General features: G+C 47.5%; 1 protein-coding gene and 1 non-coding gene across 6 annotated transcripts in view; one reads left to right on the forward strand and one right to left on the reverse strand.

Moving 5' to 3' along the window:
* RAP1GAP2 (RAP1 GTPase activating protein 2) overlaps positions 1–24,937 on the reverse strand; it is a 191,363-nt gene that overhangs the window by 24,008 nt on the left and 142,418 nt on the right. For all 5 annotated transcript variants that reach the window (XR_006196347.1, XM_042914756.1, XM_042914755.1 and 2 more), the window contains 8 exons: positions 22,182–22,260; positions 21,376–21,429; positions 18,841–18,924; positions 12,843–12,943; positions 10,424–10,553; positions 5,944–6,099; positions 737–808; positions 130–216 (listed from right to left, as the gene is read on the reverse strand). Coding sequence is in view for 4 of the 5 variants with exons in the window: in XM_042914756.1 (XP_042770690.1) it covers positions 130–216; positions 737–808; positions 5,944–6,099; positions 10,424–10,553; positions 12,843–12,943; positions 18,841–18,924; positions 21,376–21,429; positions 22,182–22,260 (763 nt within the window). In the remaining variant the exon portion in view is untranslated. The remainder of the gene's footprint in view (positions 1–129; positions 217–736; positions 809–5,943; positions 6,100–10,423; positions 10,554–12,842; positions 12,944–18,840; positions 18,925–21,375; positions 21,430–22,181; positions 22,261–24,937) is intronic.
* TRNAK-CUU lies at positions 14,149–14,221 on the forward strand. The gene has a single exon. It is a non-coding gene; the product is annotated as a tRNA-Lys (tRNA).

Below are 24,937 nucleotides of genomic sequence, written 5' to 3' on the forward strand. Positions count from 1 at the left end.
ACTGAAGGCTTAGAGGGGCAAACACAGTGCCCCGCACCTTGAGCAGCCCCCAGGAGAAGACCCCCGGGACAGGCCGGCTGAAAGCAGCCAGGAAGGCAGGAGGAAGACTTCCAGAAACAGTGCTCTCACCTCCAGTTTTGCAAACTTGTCCGACTTGCAGCAAGCGTTCTCTGCGTTGGTGAGCTTGGTGAGCAGAAACTCCCTGAACTCCGGGCCCTGGAACAGACATGAAGCTCTGGGATTCTCTCAGCCTCAGCTGTTGCTGAAAGGGCTTTCAGCCACAGCAACAGGTAAGCAGAACAGAGGGTCTGAGGAGAGTCCCTAAAAGGCCTCCTTCTGACATTCGGTCATTTTCTAGCCCAGGCCAGGCCCACCTAAGATGCCAATGTGGAAACCAGCTCTCCTGGTCCCAGGAAATCAACCCCTTGCCCCGGCGTTTCCATGACTGAAAGCAATTCTTGTCCAAGGCTTCTGGGACTGTGGCATAGGTACAAAAATGTTTCTTCTAGCAGAAAGGCAAAGCCAGCGTCAAACACTGTGAGAAGAGGCACTGTACTAGGCCAGGCTGGCGGCACCAGGAGAGGAGGGGAGAGACCCCAAGTAAGGAGTTTCTCCCAAGCCTGCCTAAGGAGCTTCTAACATCCCCAGCCCAGATCCGGCCCCACTCCAGCCACGGCCACTCAGATGCTGAAACCTAGAGCCTGAGATAAGAGAAGAGCAGAAAGGGGTTTCTTACCTTCTGGAAAACAGGAGGGCTGGGCAGAGGTGGGCCAAAGGCGGGCACATCTTCCCGTGCGGTGACTGACACCTGAAACAGAGTCTCGGTGTGGGCCAGGAGGGAAGAGATCCAAGCTGAGGAGGATAATGCATTCCAAGCCCTGGCCCTAGGAAAGCCCACCACCCAGAGCATCCTCTGCCCTCCCCTCCCCGGAACTCAAATCCAACACTCCCATGAGCCATCACCAGCATGGCCCAAGTCGTCATTCCTAGAAGTGGGGCCGGCTGCACAGAGCCATCCACATGCTCTCATCTACATTTCTGGAGGCCAGAAACAAGTTTGGCAAGATGACCAGACAGGACTGAGGAGTAGCCTGGGACTCCACTTCTAACGCAGTACAAGTGCCCAGGAGGACTTATCTCGTTGCCTCATTTGAATGGATATTAATCCCACGGAGAAGACAAAGTGAGAACCGTTAACCCTGTGTTACTGATGGGGACACAGATGCCCAGAGACTGGGAGCCATCTCCCCTCAGGCACACAGGTGATTAGCCACAGAGATGACCAGGGAATCCAGACCTCCTGGTCCTGCTCTGTGGTCCTTTTCCCACAACACTGACTCCCAAACCTGAATCACTTCAAGTGTTTAAAAAATAAATACCGATTGCATGGGCTCCACCCCAAACTTACTGAATCACAAGCTCTGGGGCGGAGCCAGGAATCCGCAACTGTTAAACACTCCACAAAGCTTTCGTGCGGTTGGTGGACTAGTGTTTGGGAGCCCTGGCCCCACACGCAGGGTTAGACAGTCTGTCTGGGTGAGCCCTGAACCAACAGAGCGCCAGGGCCCAGGCTGGGAATTGTGGGTAGGGGGACATCACGGTGCTCTTGCACAGGGTGTCCCAGGCTCTGGGTGTGGTGTCCACTTCCGGCCAGCCTGGGGAGGCAGGAACTAGGAGTGAGAGCACCCAGGCGCTCTGCCTAGGGGTGTCCCAGCCTCAGGACAGGCCCAGCACATCCAGATGCTCTCCCTGCGTGGACGTGCCCTGGTTTCACCTGCTCTCAGCCCAAAGGCTGCAGGCCTCTCTAGAGACTCTGCCCTCTCCCTTTCCCAGACTGCCGCTGGCGTGAGCCTGGCCCTGGCGTGCTGCCAGCCTCCCTGGCCTATGAAGCAGGGCAGATGCAGAGAGTCTGCCAGACCGGGTGAGCAGGCAGCTCAGAGCCAGGCCAAGGGAAGGCCCTGCCAGGGTCTGGAAGGAAACAGCGGGAGAGAGCTGGTCAGTACTGCTTTCTCTCCCCAAGCTCAAGGCTGTCTGCGTGCCCAGAATTAGGAAATGGTGTGTGTTCAGCTGACATGATCTCTGGCTGGTTCCAGCTGCCAAACACAGTACCCCACCACCACCCACTGTGCACAGGAACTGAGGTGGGGGGGTAGGCCAGAGGTCAGGCCCTCCGCCCTCTTCCCACCCCTATGGCCCTCCTTCTCAGGCTTGCTCTAGAGTGGTCTGTGCTGACTGGGTAAGGCGCTTCAGACATGCTCTTCAACCTGCCGAGTCTCTTGGTCAGATAAGCCCACCATAGCAGCCATGTCAGAAAAGCAGAGGACAGGATCCTTCCGGGTGACGGCCATGCATCTTCTATCCCCACTGTATTCCCTCTCCTGACCCCTTTTCCAACAAAGTGCCCGGGGCTTTGCTGTTCCCTCCTCTTGAGGACAGGTGGGTTGCTGGGCCGAAAGCAGAAGCTGCCAGAACACGGCCCCACCTTCTCAGTTTCTAAATTCAGTGCGGGCCTCCCAGCAGGGGGCAGGGCAGGGCTGAGAGAGAGGTGCAGGTACTGTGGGGAAGAGAATTTTCGAGGCTGGAAAGAGAAGGAGGCTTGGAGCGTGTGAGTTCAAGGATACACCAGGGAGGCGGGGAGCCTCCAAGGGCTCCCACCTTGACATGCATGGCCAAGTGTGGCCTGGAAGCCTTGGAGAACCGTGGAAGGCTGTCCAGGCACCAGATCGGCAGTGAGGGGAAGGGGGTACACAGGCAGCACCCCTCCCCAGTGGGGTGCTTCCCATAGGATTCCTGAGACCTCTGCCGGGCTTCAGGAATCAGGGGCAGGGTGACCTGAGACAGGAAGAGGAGGGAGTTCTAGTAACGGTTCAGCCAGAGTTCCCTTCCATCCGGGCAGGACAGGGACAAAATTCCCGTCTGAAAAATCATCTGACATCACTTTTCATGCACCCCTGAGTTTTGGAGCCAAGTTCCCACCTGCTCTGACGGCTCAGTGGTGAAGACCACTGGCAGACCTGGACACACTCCAGCTCCCCACCTCCGGGCTCTGTGGCCTCCAGCCTTAAGTGGCTTAGGCTCTCAGCCTCAATTTCCTTCCTGTAAAATAGGGCTAACAAGAGACCCTGCCTGACCAGGGGCTCGTGAAGGTTCAAGGAGGCTGTGCTTCTAAGGGCCTAGCACAGTGCCTGGTGCAGAGCAAGCACCCAGTATGGGGTAACCTGTTACCTGGGGCTTTGTTTTTTTTTACTTCCCCTGCTGACCTGCACCTAAGAAAGGACACTTGAAATACTAGAGAGTTCCCCTCAACCATTTCCTTCTCCCTCTCTCTCTCTCTCTCTCTCTTCACACACACACACACACACACACACACACACACACACACCCCTCTTCCTCAACTCCCCCAACCCCTGACTCCACTTCCCCCCTCCCGCAGTATGTCAGGGCTGGAAGGAACTCAGAGCTGGTCTAGTCCAACTTCCTCATTTCACACAGATGGAAGCTGAGGTCCAGAGAGGGAAGGAACCGGCTCAAGGTCATGCAGCAGTCAGAGGCAGGGCCGGGACCAGAACCGTCAGCTCCTGAGCCTCTCGGTCTGGGGGGCTTTCCTGCACCTTCCCACCCCTGTCCTTCCCTCTATTTCCTTTTCTTTCCTGTTCATCCTCCCCAGTGGAGGCCTCCTGGGACACTGTTCAGCCCCTGGGGATATCTCACCCTCCTTTGCCATAGCCCCTAAGTCTGCAGAGGTCAGTGAAAGTCCCATTTCACCCTGGGCCCTCTGAGGAATCTGACCAGGTCCTCCCGGGTCTTCTCATCACCTGGGGTGCTGCTGGGAATATGAAGGGACAGAGCTCTGGGGAGCATGTTGGAAGGCTGGCCTCCCTCCCCCCGCCCTGCATCCCCAGCCCCATTCACAGGTCTGCCTTCCAGCCTGGATGTTTGCCCGGCAGGTGGACCACACAGTCCCAAAGCCTGGGGACAGAGCACGGCTCTCCCTGTGGGTCCCGCTTCTCTGCTTATTGCCACCCTCTCTGAGGACAGTGCTTCTCCCTGGACCATGGGCTTTGGCTGAGAAGCCTTGGTAAAGACTTCAGGCATCAAAGCTGGAGGTGGGGGGGAGGGGAGTGGTGTTTTTTTGGATCTCTGCATTTTCCCACCCCACTAAGCTCTTGAGAAAGTGGAGAAGCCAGTTAGCTGAGTTCCATTTCCTATCAGGAGCTAAAAACAAATACTAAACCTCCACGAGAGGCCTCTTCTGCCAGCAGAGGCCCAGCAGACAAGCCACACGTTCGCACATGACTGCCTGGCAGCGTCTGGGAGCCCTCCTACCACACAGCTTTACCTCGAGGATCCTACCCAGCGGCTCTCTGCCTCCACTGGCTGTGAAGAGAGTCAGTTGGCTGTCTGAGTGGCCCGGTGGCTGAACTGCACTCACTGGCCCTCTCCTCCTTCCCTGTAGGTCACTTCCACGTGTCCCACCCCCAGCACACAGAGGGCACTGAATGAATAAACTTGCTTCCATCAACAAATCAAACAGCTGTTTGAAGGGAATGCCCATTTTGGTGTAAGAAGGTGATCCTCCGAGGAAATGCCCAAAACATGGCTTCTGCAACTTTTCAGCCGAAAAGCTGAAAGTGCTCAATGACGGAGGAGCATGGACATCAACATGAACATGGGGACAGAAGAGTCAGCTTTCCTCGTAGGAGAGAGTGTGGGGTTTTGTTTGTAGTCTCATATCTGCTTTTAAAGTTGATGTGCATTTTGCACTCAAATATGTGGGTTTCTACTGACGTAATAATTATACGACATCATTTTCCTTTCCAAAATCTTCAAGCAAAGTTGATACTTCATGAAGATGGCCATGAAACACTTGGGCTTTGTAAGCCCTAGGAACCAGCGCTGGCCTAAGCTATTACACAGTTACTCCATTTTCAGATCATTCCAAGTTTCCATTGGCAACGACAGGCTCATTTCCCTCTCCCTTAGAACCGTGGTTCCTAACACTTCTGGGGAACAGGGAGCCCTCTGAGAATCTGACCTTTGGTCTCTCTCCCCCTAATATGCAAAGCAGCACATGAACGCAACATCTTGCACATAAGCATTCTGCGTATATCCACAAGAGGTTCAAAGACTCACATCCACCTTAAAGACCCTGCCTCAGTCTATCTCCCTTGGAGCCCACAGCCCCCAGCACCGGTGAGATAGAAACTGTTGCCCAAGAGGTTAGAATTGTTTCTCATGGAGAAGGGGAGGGGAGCAGAGGGCTGGCGGTACAGCCATCGGGAACGGGCAGGGTGAGGGCTGCCAGGGCCTCCCTGCATCGGGGAGGACACTGAGCCAACCTGGAAGACCACTTATCAATCTGGAGGCTTAGATTCAGACTTAGACTCAGGTGCTTGCAACCCCCCCCCCCCCCGCCCTCCCTGGGAGTCTTCAAATTAAGACCAATGGTTTATTCTAGAACAGCTAAACAAGAAGAGCCCACCCCATGGCCAGGGTCTGCCGGATCCCCTGCTCTCCACCACTGTCACCATAAACATTTCTCCTTTCCTTTCTTCCCCTTTGTTACCACACCTCTTCCCTTCCCTTTCCTGATAGTCCTCCCCACCCTCCTCTCTTTCGTTCCTCTCCTCTGGCTCTGCCTTAGTCCAGCCAGTGGCATTACCAGATTCCAAACAGAGGCACTGGGGGCTTCTCAACCCTTGCATTGGATGCTATTGAACCTGGAAGCAGCCAGATGGAGGATATGACCTCATAAGGCAGGCCTCTTGGCTCCCAAATCCCAGAAACCTGGGATTTCTAGAAAACTGATCATACCAACACTAGGAGTACCATTTTGGAGAATGACCTGAGGAACCACTGAGAACTAGTGGTCCTTGATTTAACTAAATCCATAAGATGTGGTGAAGTGCCTGGGCCCACCACTTCCTCCAACGTTCTCCTCACCTTGTAGGATGGGGTCTCTGTGCCCGGATTCTCGACCTGCACAACAATGTAGGCATGTAAGAAGTTGGAGGCAATCATATCTGGGACAAATGGTGTGTTTTCTTCTTGGAAGATGATGGCCACAATGTCATTCCCAATGTGTCTCTTTCTCTGGAGCTAAACAGAAAAGTGTTCCATTGTTATAAGCCAGCAAGGAATATCCTGAAAACAGGATAGATCTATACAGGAAATTCCTCATTATTCTATCTTTATATATAAATCCTGAAACTCTGAGACCTACCTCTCTAGGGGCTTTTTTTTTTCAATCTTTAGAAGCCACCAAAAAGAAAAACTGGGGGAGACACCTAAGATATTAGGTAGAGGCTAGCAAGCATCTTACTGAGCTCCAAAGCATGCAGAGCCCTGACTTGGGGCTCGTGGAGGATGGTTAAAAGGTGAGGGACAACTCCCCCTAAGGTCAGGAACAAGGCAGGGATGTCTACTCTCGCCACTGTTATTCAGCATGGTATTGGAAGTCTTAGCCTCTGCAATCAGACAACACAAAGAAATAAAAGGCATCCAAATCGGCCAGGAGGAGGTCAAACTTTCACTCTTCACAGATGACATGATACTCTACATGGAAAACCCAAAAGATTCCACCAAAAAACTGCTGGAACTGATTCATAAATTCAGGAAAGTTGCAGGATATAAAATCAGTGCACAGAAACCAGCTGCATTTCTATACACCAACAATGAAGCGACAGAAAGAGAAATCAAGGAATCGATCCCATTTACAGTTGTACCAAAAACCATAAAATACCTAGGAATCAATCTAACCAAAGAGGTGAAAAATCTATACACTGAAAACTATAGAAAGCTGATGAAAGAAATTGAAGAAGATACAAAGAAATGGAAGAAGATTCCATGCTCCTGGATAGGAAGAACAAATATTACTAAAATGTCGATACTACCCAAAGCAATCTACATATTCAATGCGATCCTATCAAAGTAACACCAGCATTCTTCACAGAGCTAGAACAAATAATCCTAAAATTTGTATGGAACCAGAAAAGCCCCCGAATAGCCAAAGCAATCTTGAAAAAGAAAACCAAAGCAGGAGGCATCACAATCCCAGACTTCAAGCTATACTACAAAGCTGTAATCTTCAAGACAGTATGGTACTGGCACAAGAACAGACACTCAGATCAATAGAACAGAATAGAGAACCCAGAAATGGACCCACAAACATATGGCCAACTCATCTTTGACAAAGCAGGAAAGAATATCCAATGGAATAAAGACAGTCTCTTCAGCAAGTGGTGCTGGGAAAACTGGACAGCGACATGCAGAAGAATGAACCTTGGACGACTTTCTTACACCATACACAAAAATAAACTCAAAGTGGATGAAAGACCTCAATGTAAGACAGGAAACCATCAAAATCCTCAAGGAGAAAGCAGGCAAAAACCTCTTTGATCTTGTCTGCAGCAATTTCTTACTCAACACGTCTCTAGAGACAAGGGAAACAAAAGCAAAAATGAACTACTGGGACCTCATCAAAATAAAAAGCTTCTGCACAACGAAGGAAACAATCAGCAAAACTAAAAGGCAACCGATAGAATGGGAGAAGATATTTGCAAATGACATATCAGATAAAGGGTTATATCCAAAATCTACAAAGAACTTATCAAACTCAACAGCCAAAAAAACAAATAATCCAGTGAAGAAATGGGCAAAAGACATGAATTAGACACTTCTCCAAAGAAGACATCCAGATGGCCAACCAACACATGAAAAAATGCTCAACATCACTCATCATCAGGGAAATACAAATCAACACAATAAGATACCACCTTACACCTGTCAGAATGGCTAACATTAACAACTTAGGCAACAACAGATGTTGGCGAGGATGTGGAGAAAGGGCAATACTTTTGCATTGTTGGTGGGAATGCGAACTGGTGCAGCCACTCTGGAAAACAGTTTGGAGGTTCCTCAAAAAATTAAAAATAGAACTACCCTAGACCCAGCAATTGCACTACTAGGTATTTATCCAAGGGATACAGGTGTGCTGTTTCGAAGGGACACATGCACTCCCATGTTTATAGCAGCACCATCAACAATAGCCAAAGTGTGGAAAGAGCCCAAATGTCCATCAATGCATGAATGGATAAAGAAAATGTGGTATATATATATATGTATACACACACACACACACACACACACACACACACACACAATGGAGTATTACTCAGCAATCAAAAAGAATGAAATCTTGCCATTTGCAACTACGTGGATGGAACCGGAGGGTATTATGCTCAGTGAAATTAGTCAGAGAAAGACAAAAATCATGACTTCACTCATATGAGGACTTTAAGAGACAAAACAAATGAACATAAAGGAAGGGAAACAAAAATAATATAAAAACAGGGAGAGGGACAAAACAAAAGAGACCCATAAATATGGGTCAGAACAAACTGAGGGTTGCTGGAGGGGTTGTGGGAGGGGGGATGGACTAAATGGGTAAGAGGCATTAAGGAATCCACTGAAATCATTGCTTCACTATATACTAATTTGTATGTAAATTTTAAAAAATAAAAAATAAAGTTAAATAAAAAAGAAAAAAAAAGGTGAGGGATGAGTTTTGCTGGTAAAGCCTGTAACTGATCCAGAAGACACACAAACTCAGATGAAGCTACCTGAGGACAGTAACAAAGGCACCAGCCAGCATGTGCTAAATCAGCTGCCACACACAAAGTGTCCAACATTATGGAGGCAGAGAGGAGAATAAAATCACAGGCCTCATGCTAATCTGAGAAGGCTTCCTGGAAGAGGAGGTGGGGGGGAAGACAGTGCTTGACAGAAATGTGGATGAGCGGGGATGAGTGGACGGATCATTCTATAGCAGAGGGAAGGAGAGCCATGCTCAGAGAAAGAGGGCAACCTGGCTCGGCAGAGGTCATGGGCAAACAACCCTGATTCAGAGTCCCAAACTGTGCCAGGTGCTTTCACAGGGATCTTAATCACTGAGCACCTGTGTGTGAGGACCCATGCTGGGCTGTTCACACACGATTTCAAATGTTAGGGCCCTCCTGTACGCTAAGTTCTGGCTAGGCGCTTACCTATACATTTGTTCCTTTATTAAGCACTTACTGAATGCAGGCCCTATGTTCCACATTGAATTTCTCATTTACTATAAACTGAACCCGTGCTGGGTACTTTTACACAAATTGCCTCACGTATTCCACCCACTGCCTCCCATTTCTTGGGAAGAGAAAATTAATACTTCTTTAGTCCCTGCAGAAGGCTCTGTGTACTTCCCACTGAATACAGGTGAGACTGAAAGACAGCCCCAGGCTGGGGCAGGGTGTGAGGAGGCCATGAGGGAACAGAGACTAAGGTAAAAATGTGGAGAGAAAACCTACTTTGGATTCAAAAGGAATCCTGCTCCCATTTGTTTCTGGAACATTCAGTGGTTATTTTAGAGCCAAATCACAGTCTCGTTTGCCAATTTCCCTTTTTCCTAAGAAGCCAGGCACTATGTTTACAGTATTACATCTGTGCTCCCTCCTCAGCTCCCTGCTCAGAAAGGAATGGGTCAGAGTCTGGTGAAGAGCCTACCTCCCTTTCTGATTTTCCTGGAGACTAAAAAGGCATAAAGAGTGGAAAGGGGCAGATGGTGCAACGGCCAGGCCTCGGCTGCTGGTCTCAGGGCCCATCAGAAGCCACAAATGAGAGAGAAGACGGGAAGACACTGGATGCAGAAGTCTCACCCCGGTTCAGGTAAAGGCCGAATTCCTGCCCACAGGCAGGTGTGGTGAGAGAGACGAGGCCGTGAGACTAGAAAGGCTGGAAGGCGGGGGGGGGGGGGGGGGGGGGGGGGGGGGGTCTCAGGCAATGAGCACCTTGCCATCCATCACTGGGGCAGGAAGAAGGACAAACAGCCCAGCGGCCTGCAGACTGGACAGCTGTCAGGAAGGTAGCCTGCCACAAGCCAGGCAGCATACTAAGCGCTACGCTCCGAACCTTCTGTGATGCCCGCAACAAACCCCTGATTTAGGTGGTATCATCCCCGTTTTACAGCTGAGGACCACGAGGTCACCAGGTTACCCAGCTTGCCTGGAATCACACACCCCTAAGTGGCAGGGCTGGCGTCAAGCTGCTATCTGCAAACTCCATCAGGTACTGTTGGCGAGCACCCTACGCGAGCAGGGCACTTGGGCTCTGCTCCCAGCTCCGCCCCTCATCAAGCAGGACATGGTCTTTTAACCACGAGGAGCTGCAGGTGCCCCACCAGTCAAAGTGGAACAACCAGGGGCCCTGTCCTCCCACAAGGCCTGCGGGAGATAACACGATGGAACAGACTTCCATGAGAACAGCTAAACAAGCCTCTGGATTAAGAAAATGGGGAGGGGACCGCAGTCCCTCAAGTATCTAAGACCAGAAGCAGGCTTTCACCTCACATGCCCCATGCTCCCGAAGCCCTCTGGAACTAGGTTACCTGCTGGGCGTCTCCCTCAGTAAACGGCAGCTTTGTGGAGACGTGAAACATGATCTCCCTGTCCCGGAATATCGTGTATACCGATTCCAGCCCCGTCTGTCCGTGGGTCACATCCAGGCCGCCTCGGAAACTGTCAGGAAAACAGGGCAAGAGCACAGGGTGAGGACAAGTGGGCTTCTTGGTACAAACTCCCCTGAGGATATGGGGGGTAGGAGAATGAATGAGAAGACATGTGAGAGTGAGGGCACAGAGAGAATGATATGGGCATTGCAGGGAGCTCTGTGCTTCTGGGCAGACGAGTCCTAAAGTTTTAACCGTAAGTCAGTCTATTATTGAAAACAAAGGCAGAACATCCATATGGTCACATAGGAAGGGAGGCTGCCCATCCACAATCCCAAGACAAACGCCATCCAGGTGCCAGTGGCCCCCAAGGCTGTGCATAAGCCTTTCTTCCCTGCAAGGCATGTCCAAGTCTTCAGCCCAGAGCCAGGGCAACCAGCCATCCTATTGGAAGCATCCAGAGTGAGCCTGAAGAGATGACAGATGCTGGATTCCTACCCAGCCAGCCCCTGATGTGGGGACCCAGAAAAGCAGCACCCAACCTAGAGGTGTCCGAGGAGCCCCTCTCTGCTTATCTCCTCAAAGGCAGGAATGAAAAGTACTAAGGAACTTATATCACCATATATTGTATGATTCCATTTATATAACAGCTTCCAGGAACTGCCCCTTCTTCCTTTACAGACATGTGGCTTCTAGCCATGGACCATATTCTTCAGCAAGGAGAGGAAGATGTAGGTTCCTTTAAGAAAATGAAATAAAACAGACCCTGGATGTCAGTCCCCACAAGCTCTGTAATACAAACCAGAAAATGTGCTCAGCCTGGCATGGAGGAAAGCTCACCAGGCCAAGAGTCCGGCTCTCCAGGTTCTAAACCTTCTTCGGCCACCAAGTCAGCACATGATCTTGGGCACACCACTTAATCTGTCTAGGTCTCAGTTTCCTTTCTCTATACAATAAGGGGACACAAGTACATGATCTCTAGGGTCCTTCCTGGCTTTAATACACTTTATTTCATCTATTCTAAAATATTTTTGTAATGCTTGTTTATTTTTGAGACAGAGTGAGACAGAGCATGAGCAGGGGAGGGGCAGAGACAGAGAGGGAGACATGGAACACGAAGCAGGCTCCGGGCTCTGAGCTGTCAGTGCAGAGCCCGACACGGGGCTTGAACCCACAAAGCACAGGATCATGACCTAAGCCGAAGTCGGACGCTTAATCGACTGAACCACCCAGGTACCCCTATTTCAATTATTCTAAAGCACACATTTTTTCATATTTTAACATCTCTGAAAATCAGGATGCATCTTGCAATGATAGCATCTCAGAGTCAATGGAAGGTGGCATAAAAAGTGCTTCACACATAGATAACGCTGTTATCTATGTTAATCCCTTAACAACCTGGTGAGGTCAGTACTATCTTTATCTCCCTTTCACAGATGAGGAAACTGAGGCTTCTGGAGGTTATTAGCTTATTCAAAGTCACAGAGCCAATAAGTGGTGGAGGTGGGATTTTAACTCGTGTGATTGACTCCAGATGGCAGTGATGACCTTGCAGGGGGAGTAAGACAGAGGAAGAGGGGTGAAAAGAAGATGGAAGAGGAGGAGAGAAGGGGGCGGAGGAAAAAAGTGATTACTGAACACCTACTACACACCGGGCCCAGAGCTGGGTGCTTTCACACATGTTAGAGGAGATCCTGTTAATTTGGCTGCTGACGTGGGGAATTCTTGGAGCTCAGCCATGTGCCAGCCACGAAGCATAGAACAGGAGGGCCAGGCCTGAAGGCCCTTCTCAAACGTTGCCTTTGTCAAGGAAAATCAAGGGCCAGAATTTCCAAGCAATAGCCCCAATATTCTTTCTGTCCACTTGCGGAACCAGAGACGGTTGCATGGAGTCTTGCCAGGGAGATTACCGTATTTCTACCAACTCTTAATTATCCAACCTTTTTAAACATTATCTGAAATGGGCCACTTCTCCCCAAATTACATAGGGCCCTCTTTCCTGAGGCTCATCAGGCCTCCAGAAGACCTGGCAGGTGAGTGACAGGGTAGGTGGATTCATTTCCCTCTTGGTCAGAGTCAAATGTAATTAGGAGGACAAATCTGCGGCTGGAACTGTTTCCTCACTTATCAGAAGGCCAATGTCAGTGCCTCTCAGACAATATGCCTTTCTGGATGATCCCCAACATCACCCGTTTCCTCAGGAATGCAGATGAGCGTTGATCACTCGCTGAAAAATAATCCCACGTTTCTTGTGTATGTTTTTACCTCTCACATACCCTCTGAGACTCAGCGGTCTCCCCTCTCCCTTCCTCTAAGGTGCCATCAGTGGAGGCAGAGCCATCACTTGGCCGAAACCCACCCTTTGAAGTCCTGCAGTGTGATCGTGTCCCCCAGCAGGTCCAAGAACTCCTTGAAAGCTGGGCTCTCCTCATTGTTCCCAAATAGCTCCTCCTCCAGGGTCTGAAAGAGAAACAGAATCAGCTGTACGAGTTTAGAAAGGCCTTCTTGATACCTCTGATGCTTCTTGATGCCAAAGGACAGAATGTGGCTGTCCAGCTACCTGGTCCTTTTCTTCCTTCCTCCCCATCCCCCAACATTCGCCAACAAGTGGGTCTGCTTGACTGGAGGAAGGACAAATAAGGGCTCAATCAACAGAGCTGGATTCTCGGGGCTGATGGTTGAAGTCTCTCTATTTCAACAAATGCTGCTGGTCAGTATAAAAGGCAACGCTGAAGCAAAGAATTCTTAGAGTTGATACCAAAAGCCAATCCGTAAGTTAAAAATTAATGGTTGGACTTCTAACAAAGGACTAGTATCTAGAATATACAAAGAACTCTCAAAACTCAGCAGTAATCAAAGTTACAGTGGGATACCACTTCACACCCACTGGATGGCTCTCATCAAAAAGAAAGACAAGAAATGTTGGCGAGGATATAGAAAAATCAGAAGCCTCATACACTGCTGGTGGGAATGTAACATGGTGCTGTCTCTCTGGAAAACAGTCGGGCAGTTCTTCAAAAAGCTAAGCATAGGGTTACCATATGGCCCAGCAATTCTACTCCTAAGAATATATCCAAGAAAAATGAAAACATAAGTCCACACAAAAACTTGTACATGGATGTTAATAGCAGCATTCTTCGTAAGAGCCCAAAAGTGGGAACAACCAAAATGTCCATCGGCGGACAAACGGATGTACGAAACGTGGTATGTCCATACAATAACACATAATTCTGTCAAAGGAGTGCAGTACTGGATGCAAAACATGGATGAACTCTGAAAACATGTTAAGCAAAAGAAACAAGACATAAAAGGCCTCATGTTATGATTCCATTTACATGAAGTGTCCAGAACAGGCAAATCCCTAGAGGCAGAAAGGAGCTTAGTGGTGAGAGGAGCTGGAGAGAATGGGGAAAGAGTGACTGCTAATGGGCATGGAGTTTCTCTGGGGATTAACGAAAATTTTCTGGAGTTAGATCGTGGTGATCGTTTCACAAGCATGTGAATATGCTCGAAACCACTTTATTGAGAATTAATTCTCAAAACACTATGAACAGTATTGTGAGTTATACCTCAGTAAAGCTGTTATAAAAAGTTTTCGAACAGTAAAATAATTAATAATAATAATAATAATAATAATCCAATTAGGAAATGGTCAAAAGAGGGATGCCTAGCTGGCTCAGTCGGTAGAGCATGAGACTCTTGATCTCAGGGTTGTGAGTTTGAGTCCCATGTTAGGTGTAAAGATTACTCAAAAATAAAACCTTTATGGGGCGCCTGGGTGGCTCAGTCAGTTAAGCCTCCAACTTCGGCTCAGGACACAATCTTGTGGTTCGTGGGTTCAAGCCCCACGTCAGGCTCTGTACTGACAGCTCAGAGCCTGGAACCTGCTTCGGATTCTGGTCTCCCTCTCTCTCTGCTCTTCCCTCACGTGTGCTCTGTCTCTCTCTCTCAAAAATAAACATTAAAAAAATTTTTTTAAATAAAACCTTTATAAAACAAAAAGAAAAAGAAAATGGTGAAAAGACATAAACAGTCATTTTGCCCAAAGAGATATACACAGAAGGCAAATAAGCACATGAAAAGATGTTCAACACCATTAGCCGCCATTAGGGAAATGCAAATTAAAACCATTAGGAGATATCACTACACATCTATCAGAATGGCTAAAATTAAAAAATAGTAACAACACCAAATGCTGGTAAGGAGGTAGAGGAAAGGGATGACTCATACATTGCTGGTAGGAATGCAGACTGGAACCACCACTCTAGAAAACAGTTTGGCAGCTTCTTACAAAACTGAATGTGTAATCACCATATAACCCAGCATATGCTCCTAAGCATTACCCCAGAGAAATGAAAAATTTATGTTCACACAAAAACCTGTATACAAATGTTCATAGCAGCTTTATCCATAATAGCCTCAAACTGGAAAGCACCCAGCTACCCCTCAAAGGGTGAACAGTTAAACAGACTGTGGTATATTTATACTATGGAATACTATTCGGCCATGAAAAGAAATAAACACTACTGATACACTTAAGGATTTGGATGAATCTCGCTGAGGGAAAAAAAGCCAATCCCCAAAGGTTACATATTATATGATTCCATTTATATAACATTTGTGAGATGACAAAGTTTTAGAAATTGGAGAATACATTAGTGGCTGCCAGGGGTTGAGGACTGGAGGTCGGAAGGGATCATGGAGGCGAAAGGGGGGCTGGCAGGGTTATGAAGGGGTCACACAGGAATCCTGTGTTAGTGGACTTCTCCTGTACCTTGACCGTGAAGCCTACACACATGATAAAATTATATACAACAGGGGCGCCTGGATGGCTCAGGTGGTTAAGCATCCAACTTGGGCTCAGGTCATGATCTCACCTTCTGTGAGTTTGAATCCCGTGCCGGGCTCTATGCTGACAGCTCAGAGCCTGGAGCCTGCTTCAGATTCTGTGTCTCCCTCTCTCTGCCCCTTCCCCACTCGCATGGTCTCTCTCTCTCTCTCTCTCTCTCTCTCTCTCTCTCTCTCAAAAATAAATAAACATTAAAAAAATTATATACAACAAAATACACACACACACACACACACACACACCCCACAGATGGTCACACGTAAAACTGTGGAAGTCTAGACAAGGTCTGAGGACTGTATCAATGTCAGTATCCTGGCTGTAATATTACACTACTGTTTTATGAGACATTACCTTTGGGGAAAACTGAGCAGAGATACACAAGAGCTCTCTGTATTATTTCTTAGAACTGCACGTCAATTTACATATAGCTAGAAATTAAAAGTTTAATGATTTTTAAAAAATAGAAAGCAAAGCTACCAACAGTAGTAAAGCCCTGTACTTATGATAGGCATAAGACACCACATGGCCCTGCCTGACCGACAGGCTCTGCCCACCGTGGCGGGATCGGCAAACAGCTGACGTTCTGCAAACGTCCACAGACAGCAATGAACAGCTGCAGAGGATACGAGGAAACTCCAGTACACACAACCACTTCAAGGAGAAAGTCTCTAATAGGTGATCCTTCCACACCTCCTCAACACCTGCTTTGTAACAAAAAAAAGCAGACCTCAGGTTCTATGCCCTCAATAAGCAACAGAATCTAGCTAGATTTTAATAACTCTGTTTTAACAATTCTGTATTTCCTTTTATTTATTTATTTTTAAGTGATAATGAATTTTATTTTATTTTTTTTTTAACTTTCTTTCTTTCATGTTTATTTTTTATTTTATTTTCTGTATTTCTTTTTAGAACTACCTTCATTTCATGCAAGGGATACCGATTTTCTAATTAGAGTAGTGGCACATTTCCTTTAAACAAGAAAGACAGTTAAGGTGAAAAAAAAAACTTTTTAAAGAAAATGTTAAGTAGGGGCGTCTGGGTGGCTCAGTCGGTTAAGCGGCCGACCTCGGCTCAGGTCGCGATCTCGCGGTCCGTGAGTTCGAGCCCCGCGTCGGGCTCTGTGCTGACAGCTCAGAGCCTGGAGCCTGTTTCGGGTTCTGTGTCTCCCTCTCTCTGACCCTCCCCCGTTCATGCTCTGTCTCTCTCTGTCTCAAAAATAAATAAACGTTAAAAAAAATTTAAAAAAAAAAAATAAAGAAAATGTTAAGTAGTTAATAGTATAGGCGTGAAAAAAGGATAATCGAGGCATACGGTAGACAATACATATCTTGAATGTCATTTATGAATGTCTGAAGCTGGGGAAATACCGCTCTCTAGCAGGGGTCAGCAAACTATGGCCTCTGGGCCATGTCCAGCTTGCTGCCTGTTTTTATAAATAAAGGTTTACTGGAACACAGCCAGGACAATTCATTTAGTTTTGTCGATGGTTGCTTTTGCACTACAAAGGCAGGACTGGGTAGTTGCAACAGAGACAGTATGGCTCATGAAGTCTAAAACATTAACTATCCGGCCCTTTACAGAAAGTGTGCTGACCCCTGATCTATATAGCATGCCGCCAAGGCATCAAACTCTGACTCAGCATGCTGTTTACTCCGCATCCTGAGGCCAGAATGTGGGAGAAGAGCCGCTTCCAGGCAATAGACATCTCGTACTGGAAAACAATCCAGCTTATGTACTTGGGGGATGCACCTCTCTGTAGGATTCACAGGTAGCCTGGTATTAGCATTGTCTTCATTTTTACCCTGGCTGTGAGTTTGACCATGCACTCAGGAAGGGGGTCTTAGTCATCACCATATCCCCCAATGCACTTAGCACAGTGCCAGACAGACGGGAGAATCAGATGGGACTTACTTATATCCTAAGAACAGCACAGAGCTATCGTGCAACAAATGTTTGTACTAACTGCCCTGCAAATATAGGTTTGCAAAACAACTTTTTAAAAAGTCTTAAAAAAAAAAAAAGACTTTTATCTCCCCACATGCCTCCACCTTGGCTCAGCAGCATCAGGTAAATAAACAATATACAGACTCCTTCTCAGAGGTGGATGGTTAATGTTCAGTAATTATAATTTTGCTGGAACACTGGATTGTAATCACCCGATGAGATCTGCTATGGTAAATTTCACAAGTGAAGAACTTTAATTAGGGGGGGGGTGTATTAGCAGAGCTGTACAAAATAAATGTGCAATATGGAAAAATAATTAGAGCAGCTACCTGAATAATCTCCTTCCAATTATAAGATTCATCCGTTTTGGCCTTTCGGCTCCTAAACTCTTTACTTAATTAGAATGTTTTTAAGCAAACACATGTCTCTCGTGGTCTAATATCCTCACACAAGGAAGTCAGCTATCATCTAGGCAAGAAAGACATCATCACACACACACACACACAAAACAAAAAAACCCCACAGATAATACTGAAAGATACTATCAATGTACCATAAGAGCATCAAAACCTTTGTCCATTATTTCACACAGCAAAAATGTTATGAGTATTTCTATAAAATCACCATGCTAGGCCCTTAGATGATACCAAGATGAACCTTGGAACCTGTGGAACCTTCTTTCATACAACCTAGGTGAGGAAACACGGGTGTGTTCAAAGACCACTGCTCAGGATGTTAATAAACGTTCACGGTAGACAAGATGGGAAGTTTGTGGTCTTGTGGTCAGATAAGTATGGGAAACCCTGAGTTCAACAAATTTATAAAAGCTCTTTACCTTGGGGGTTCTTAGAGCCTGTAAAATGTTCCCACACAACCGCCCCACCCCCACGAGTCATTTGTTCACAGAGTACCTCACCAGGCTAGTGTCTCATGGAACATACTTTGAGAATCGCTCTGATCAACTAACCCCAAGGCAGGATATAAGTGCTACAAGAGACCGAGGGGCATGAGCAGTGGTGTACTGATATATTTTTCAATCACCACTTTTCCAGCGAGGGAAAACGGAAGCCCTGCTTTGCCGATTTCCACCACGTAAATACTTCCACTGCGGTTGATCTCCAGCAACCAGCCTGACATGGCTGAACTCAGAGCGGGAAGAGAGGCACGCCATGCCCCAGCAATCTAAGGAAGTTCCGGGAGAAAAAGCTAACTCCCAGCTGGGAGAAGGACAAGCAAGGAGAAAGCAGCTTGTGTTGATCCGTCCCCCCGACCCAGTCTGATTTTTCTTGTGACAACACAGCCCCCAGTTGAGGGGAGCCGCCAGGAAGAAGTCAAATTTACTGTATGGAAAACTATATTACCGTTTAAAGGATCTGCAGGCCTCCTTGTGAGAAGGATCGCCTTGGCGATTCTGTCACCTCCAGCCTAATTCCTATGTGAAAGGTGGCTGCTGTATCCGGCACGTGTAAGACCCTGCCACAGGGCTCCTGTGCTTGGGGGAGGCAAAGCGTCCCCAGGGAGAATCGACGCCATATGGCGACCAGTACAGATGTGTGGTGCTTACCTGCCTGGCTTTTTGATAAATGACCCCAAATTTGAATGTGTTGTTGACATCGTGCTCATCATAGGACACAATCATTTGGGAGGCCTGGAAAAATGTGGGGAGAAAAAAATCAGATTGTTTATTAACTCGGAGGCAAACAGACGGGGAAGCACCCATTTTGGTGGATAATATGCCCCCCAGTGTGAGACATCCGTGAATATGGAGGGAGACAAAGGGTGAAACCAGAAGTTACAGCTAGTTCCCAGACCCAGGCTTCCCCCAGCTCGGCCAAACTTCTGGATCACCATTCCATTCCCGTCCAGATCTGCAGGCCAAGGTCTGGGCACACAGGGAACCCAGCAGGACTCAAGGAACAGGACTTACTCCAGTGCCTTAGCTGTGGTGTAAAAAGTGAAGCCAGGACCCCAAAAGTGGTCAGTGAGGAAGACGCTGGCTCTAATTACACCTCTGATCAGCAGTATGATTTTGAGCAAGGCACTGCTTATGCCTAGACTTCAATCCCTCTTACCCATCAAATGAAAGGCCTCTAAGGAGGAACATACAGCCCTATTACAATATGTAAAGAGGGGGGAAAATTTTTTAAAAAAGAACCCCGAGCATTGGTTCTATTTAATTTTCTGTTTTGCTTCAGAGTTGGTATCCAGGGCTCAGAAGCATGAAACTCTAGATCTTGAACCCACTGCTTTTACCTGTATAGCCCTGAGCATGCCACTTTACTTCCCTGGGCCTCAGTTTCCTCATCCATTAAATGGAGATGTGTGGTTGTTAAGATTCAATCAGACCAAGCACATAAAGTGCTGAGCACAGAGCAGCTATCATCATCGCCATCAACGTAACCCTCCAGAAAGATTAGAGCTGAACCAGCTTGTTAGGAAAGGGGAGATCTGGGTGTTACTGGGATAGTTACTGGGATAGTCCCTGCAGTAAAAAGGAGGGAACTGACCGTGTGTTATACAACAGGAAGAACAAGGCGTGACTGTCGGCTAGCATACGTGAGCCACTGAGGCTCTCAGCTGCCTGAGAAAATGGACACTTCACGGCTCCCCGTGGAACAGCACTGCTGCCGAAGCCCAGAGGGGGACCCCACTCCCGCATGGAATGAGTCAAAGGTGAAGAGCAGCTGTCCTGCCAGGGAAGAGGCATCCAGCCATGGAGACCTTCCAAGGAACATTCTCAACGCTGTGGATTTTAAAACCTTGCACACATCTCGGCCAGATGAACACCACAGCTGGACCAAGCAGCGCTTCAAATATAGAAAACACGAAAATACAGCGGCTCTTCCGTGATCACCAGAGCTGGAGGCTTTCCAAGTTACAGAGAGACCCGTGCACATGAGCGTCGCTGGGTTCTCTCAGTGGATAGGATTCGATGACAAAAATTGCCAAACTTGTGGTTAAGCTAGGCCTTTAGGATGGGGCTTTAATGTGTGGTTAAACCTCACTAATTCAGCTTTAATTACAAGAGGGAGGGCACTCGGAGCGACAGAGTTCAGTGGAGGGCACTGGTAAGTGCCTGCAGATGCTCAGGCTAACAAGAGGTGTCTGAGAGAAGGGCTCTGGCACATTCTCTGGGCAGGAAAGGACTCTGTCATTAACTCAGCCACTGCACAGGGATAAATGGTGTCAAGCCCAACCGTGAACATTCAAGGCGTTTGTTCCAGGGCGTTCTGGAGGTCTCAGCCAGGACAGGGCCTCTCTTCCCCGCCAAACATCTCACCTCACGGTCCCTAGCTATCAGAAGTGGGACTCGGGGAATGGACTGAACCAGCCTCAGCAAGCCTCAGCTGCCCCGGTGTGAGCGCTCACTGCACAGCTCTGTTTCCACTCCCGGGCCCTGCAGGCTCGTGAGGAGGCGCTCAGTACACTGGCTCTCTTCCTGTGGCCAATTTAAAGCAATTCACTGTGCGTGAGTGATTTAAGTCCTGTCATGCCATAATTGTTCTTGAGTGGATTTGTTGGTTTGTTAAGTTATTATTGCTCCTCTGCCCACTCCCACCCCCACATCATAACTGGGGTCAAGATCGGGCCAATCCTAAGGAAACTGATAACAGAGAACCAGCCAGTCTATTAACTAGGGCCGGGCAGGGGCTTGTAAGGCCTCAGAGCTGCAGTAACACTGGCAATGGGGAGCCATGATCTGGCCTTTTATTTCTCAGTGGGGTTCTGCCATCTGCCACCCTCAACCTCCATGATGGCAGACCAGACCTGTGCTAGCCCTCTAGCTATAGGTAGAATCACTCCCCACCTCAGTACTGGTCCCAAGGAAATAGGACCAGAGTAATGTGGAGAGGTCTACCACTCCACAATAGATGGGGACCAATTCAGGTGGGTCTTTACCGGGGCATGCCTGAGGACTGGTTCCCAGTGGACCAGTTTGCAAAGGAGTGAGCAGGGAGAGAGGGAGACATGGAGGTTTACTGGAAAACCCCCAACAAAACCCCACCAACATGCAGAGAACATCCCACAGAGCCACAAGTGTGAAAGTCTGTTCCAGGCTCTAGAGCCCTGGGTAGGGGGAGGAGGTGAAGATCCTCACCTTGGGGTACAGGACAGCGTTGAATTTCAGCCCCACTGCGTCATCACAGAAAGCCTAAGCAGGAAGAGAGAGACACACAGTTCAGGGGCCGCTTCCACTGAAAACGTGTGGACTCCTCCGCCCACCAAGAGGAAGGGCACAAGAGGGCAGGACCTGCAGGGTCAGAAGGCCTGGAGTTGAGTCCTGGTTCTGCTCCCTAACGTGTGGCCAGGAAACTTGACTAGCCTTCCTGAGGTTTCCCGGTGAAGTGAGGCCACAGAAGGCATTCGGCACAATTCTGCCTGGCATTCCCACTCTCGTCGGGTGGGTCCAACCCAACCCAACCCAACTGACCATTCTTCTCACTCCACTTCGCTGACTCAGTTCTCAAGCTCCCAGTATTCCAGAATAGTGACATGGGCCCCGCCACCAGGTCCTCTATCTGGACCAATAGCCTGGCTATCCTCCAGCCCATCTCTCCTCTTCTGGGAAGGCTACCTGGCCACCCCACCCCTTCCTCCTCTCAAGTCCTACAGCACTCTCCATAGCCAGTCCTGTCTTCCCATTTCTCTGGTCCCCTGAACTGGCTGTGAACTTGGGGGCAGAGACCATGAGCAGCATCAGCTGTGAGGATGAGATGGGGAGGTTGCAGGGAAGATGAGGGCATCTGCCAACAGCCTTCCCCATGCCATCCATGCAGTCAAGGGCCAAAGAGTGTAATGGCCTTCCCCTCTCTAAGGGCAGAGCCCTCTCAGGACAAGCCTGCACCCCCACCCCAGCCCTGGGCTAAAAGAGGAAGCCACCTTCTCACAGGGGTTGGTTTTTACCTTTGCAATCTGAGGGACGCTGGGCAACTTGCTCAGGCCAGCCAAGGGGATCCGCTCATGCACAGTCTTCACTTTGGACCTGCACATGTGAATGAGGGTGAGAAAAATGTGTCCACAAGAAAGGGAGTCCATTAGGAAAGGGGCTTGAGACGGTGCCTGAGATCACACCAGGCCACAAGGTACACTTGCTCGGTGTCTCCCTACAGTCAGACCTGCTGCATTTCACCCAACCCACGAGTTGGGTGCTACGCTCAAATGGTGGGAAAATGGAATCATTATCCTGGAGGAGGAGGACACTTAAAGAACCTGCCTGAGATACGGGAAATGCAAACAGTCGCCCTCAAATTCACCATGATTTTTGGGGTTGTTGTGGGGCTTGTGTTCTCCCAAAGAACTGGGCACAGCTTCTGGATACACGTGTGCTCTCACATGTGATAAAGCCTCTTATGAAAAGAAAATCTAAGATTTGAAAACCTGGATTTACTCAAAATATAAATGGGATGAAAGTTGCTTTATAAAGGGATTTACCGTAAGACTCTAAATTTAGCCTGTTCCCTGATTCATTTAGCACATTAAGAAAGTGTTGAATTTTACTGAATGCTTTTCTGCATCTGCTGAGACAGTCATATGGTTTTTAATCTGTTAACCCAGTAGATTATATTTCTGTTGAGCCATCTTTTCCTTCCATGGGTAAAACTCACTTGCTTATGATGCATTGTTTTTTTCATATCCTGCTGACTTTAATTTGCTAATATTTTATTGAGAGTTTCACATCAATAGCAACACTGGTTTTTGGTTTTTTTGTTTTTTTTTACTTCCCTTCTCAGGTTTTGATATCAAGGGGTTATCCCAGCCTCATAAATTGCTGAGGAGTTTCTGATCCTTTGAAATAGTTTGTATACCATAGGGATTTTCTGTTCCTTAAAGTTTTGCTAAAACTCATCTGTGAAATCTCTGGGCTTGCTGGGTTTTGGTAGGAGGATACTTTTGGTTACCAATTCAGTTATTTAACAGTGAATATTTAGGTTTTCCACTCCTGATTGAGTCGATTTTGACAATTTGTGTTTTTCTATATAATTACCCATCCAATGTGGGGTACTGGGTGACTCAGTTGGTTAACCATCCAGCTTCAGCTCAGGTCATGATCTTGTGGTTCGTGAGTTCAAGCCCCACATCAGGCTCTCTGCTGTCAGTGCAGAACCTGCTTCGGATCCTCAGCCCCTCTCCCTCGCTCTCCCTCTCTCTCTCTCTGTGCCCCTCCCCTTGCCCATGCTCTCTCCAAAATAAACACTTAAAAAATAAATTATCCATCCAATGCATTGATATACAGGGGGTTTTGGCATTCTCTTAGAACTTTATCTGTACTTAAAACTGCATCCGTTCCTTCACTGCCGTAACATTGTTTGTATCTTTTCACCCTTAATCAGTCCTTGATGGGGTATGCCGATTTTATTAATCTTTTCAAAGAGACAACTTTGGGTTTTGTCTCTATTCCTTTTTATTGTTGCTTTCTACTTCGCTGAACTTGTTCTTGTCTTTTTTATTTTCTGCCTCCTATTTTCTTGGGTTTTTTTTCCTACTATTCTTTTTCTAACTTCCTGATTTGCATGCCTACAGTTAATCTTTCTTCTGTTTTCACAAATGCAGTTAAAACTATACATCTTTCTCTAAGTACCACTTGAACTGCATCCCGCACATTGATAGGTAGTATTTTCATTGTCATTCAGTTCTAAATATTTTGTCAGTTCTGTTGTGATTTCCTCTTTAGCCCATGAGTTATTTAAAGGATTTTCTTCTTTTTTTTTAACTTTCTAAATGTATGATATTTTCCTTCAGTATTTTAATTGTTGATTTCCAACTTAATTTTCTTATATTCATGGGACATAATCTGTATGTTATTTTAAATTCGTTAACTTCATACACAGACATTTTTCAGGTTCTACGTTGGGCTTAAAAACAGTGTTGTTTTTGCTGTTGTGGTTGAATTAGGGAACGTATGTTACAAAATCAGATTTGTTAATTGCATTGTTCAAATCTTCTATATCCTTACAATTGTTGTCTGCTTGGTCCATGGAAGTGTGGAAGATGTTACTGAAATTTCCCACTAAAGCTGAGCATTTGTTGATTCTTTATATTCCCATCAGTTTTTGCCTTTCTAAATTCAAGACTATATTGCTAAGTACAACTTCATGACTATTAGATCTTCTGGGTGGACTGTTCTCTTTATCATCATGGGAGCTGAGCCCTCCGTGGGTCCAGGAAAGGGCATATTTCTCTGCCCAGGTAATGAACAGATTCAGAAACAAAAAAATTAAGGGTAAGGCAGCTGGAAGTCAAAATAACTCCTTTGTTACTGATAAAGGCCACCCGGCTTGGTGTAAAGATGAAATGATCTCCTAAATGACCCCCAGGATTATCCACCAGGTCACTGGCAGTGCTGGGCAAGAGGCAAGCCTCCTCTGTAGGGGCCTGCCCAGGTGGGCCTTTCAGCACAGAGGGGCAGAGGGAGCACCCTGAGAGCAACTAGCTCTGAGCAGGAGAAAAAGGAAAAACCAGGGCTACATACTTCAAGTTCTTGTTCCCAAACTCATCTATCAGAGAAGGCAGAGAGCCAGGGACGTTACACAGAAATGTTCCCTCCACACAGCAGGAAACATCAGGACAAGTTACAAAGGAGTACACTCTCTTTATCCCTACCAATGCTTTTTTTCTAAAACCCTATTTTGTCTGATTTTAATGTTGCTACATCACTTTTC

This window comes from Panthera leo, chromosome E1 (assembly GCF_018350215.1).
Source record: "Panthera leo isolate Ple1 chromosome E1, P.leo_Ple1_pat1.1, whole genome shotgun sequence".
NCBI classification, from domain to species: Eukaryota; Metazoa; Chordata; class Mammalia; order Carnivora; family Felidae; genus Panthera; species Panthera leo.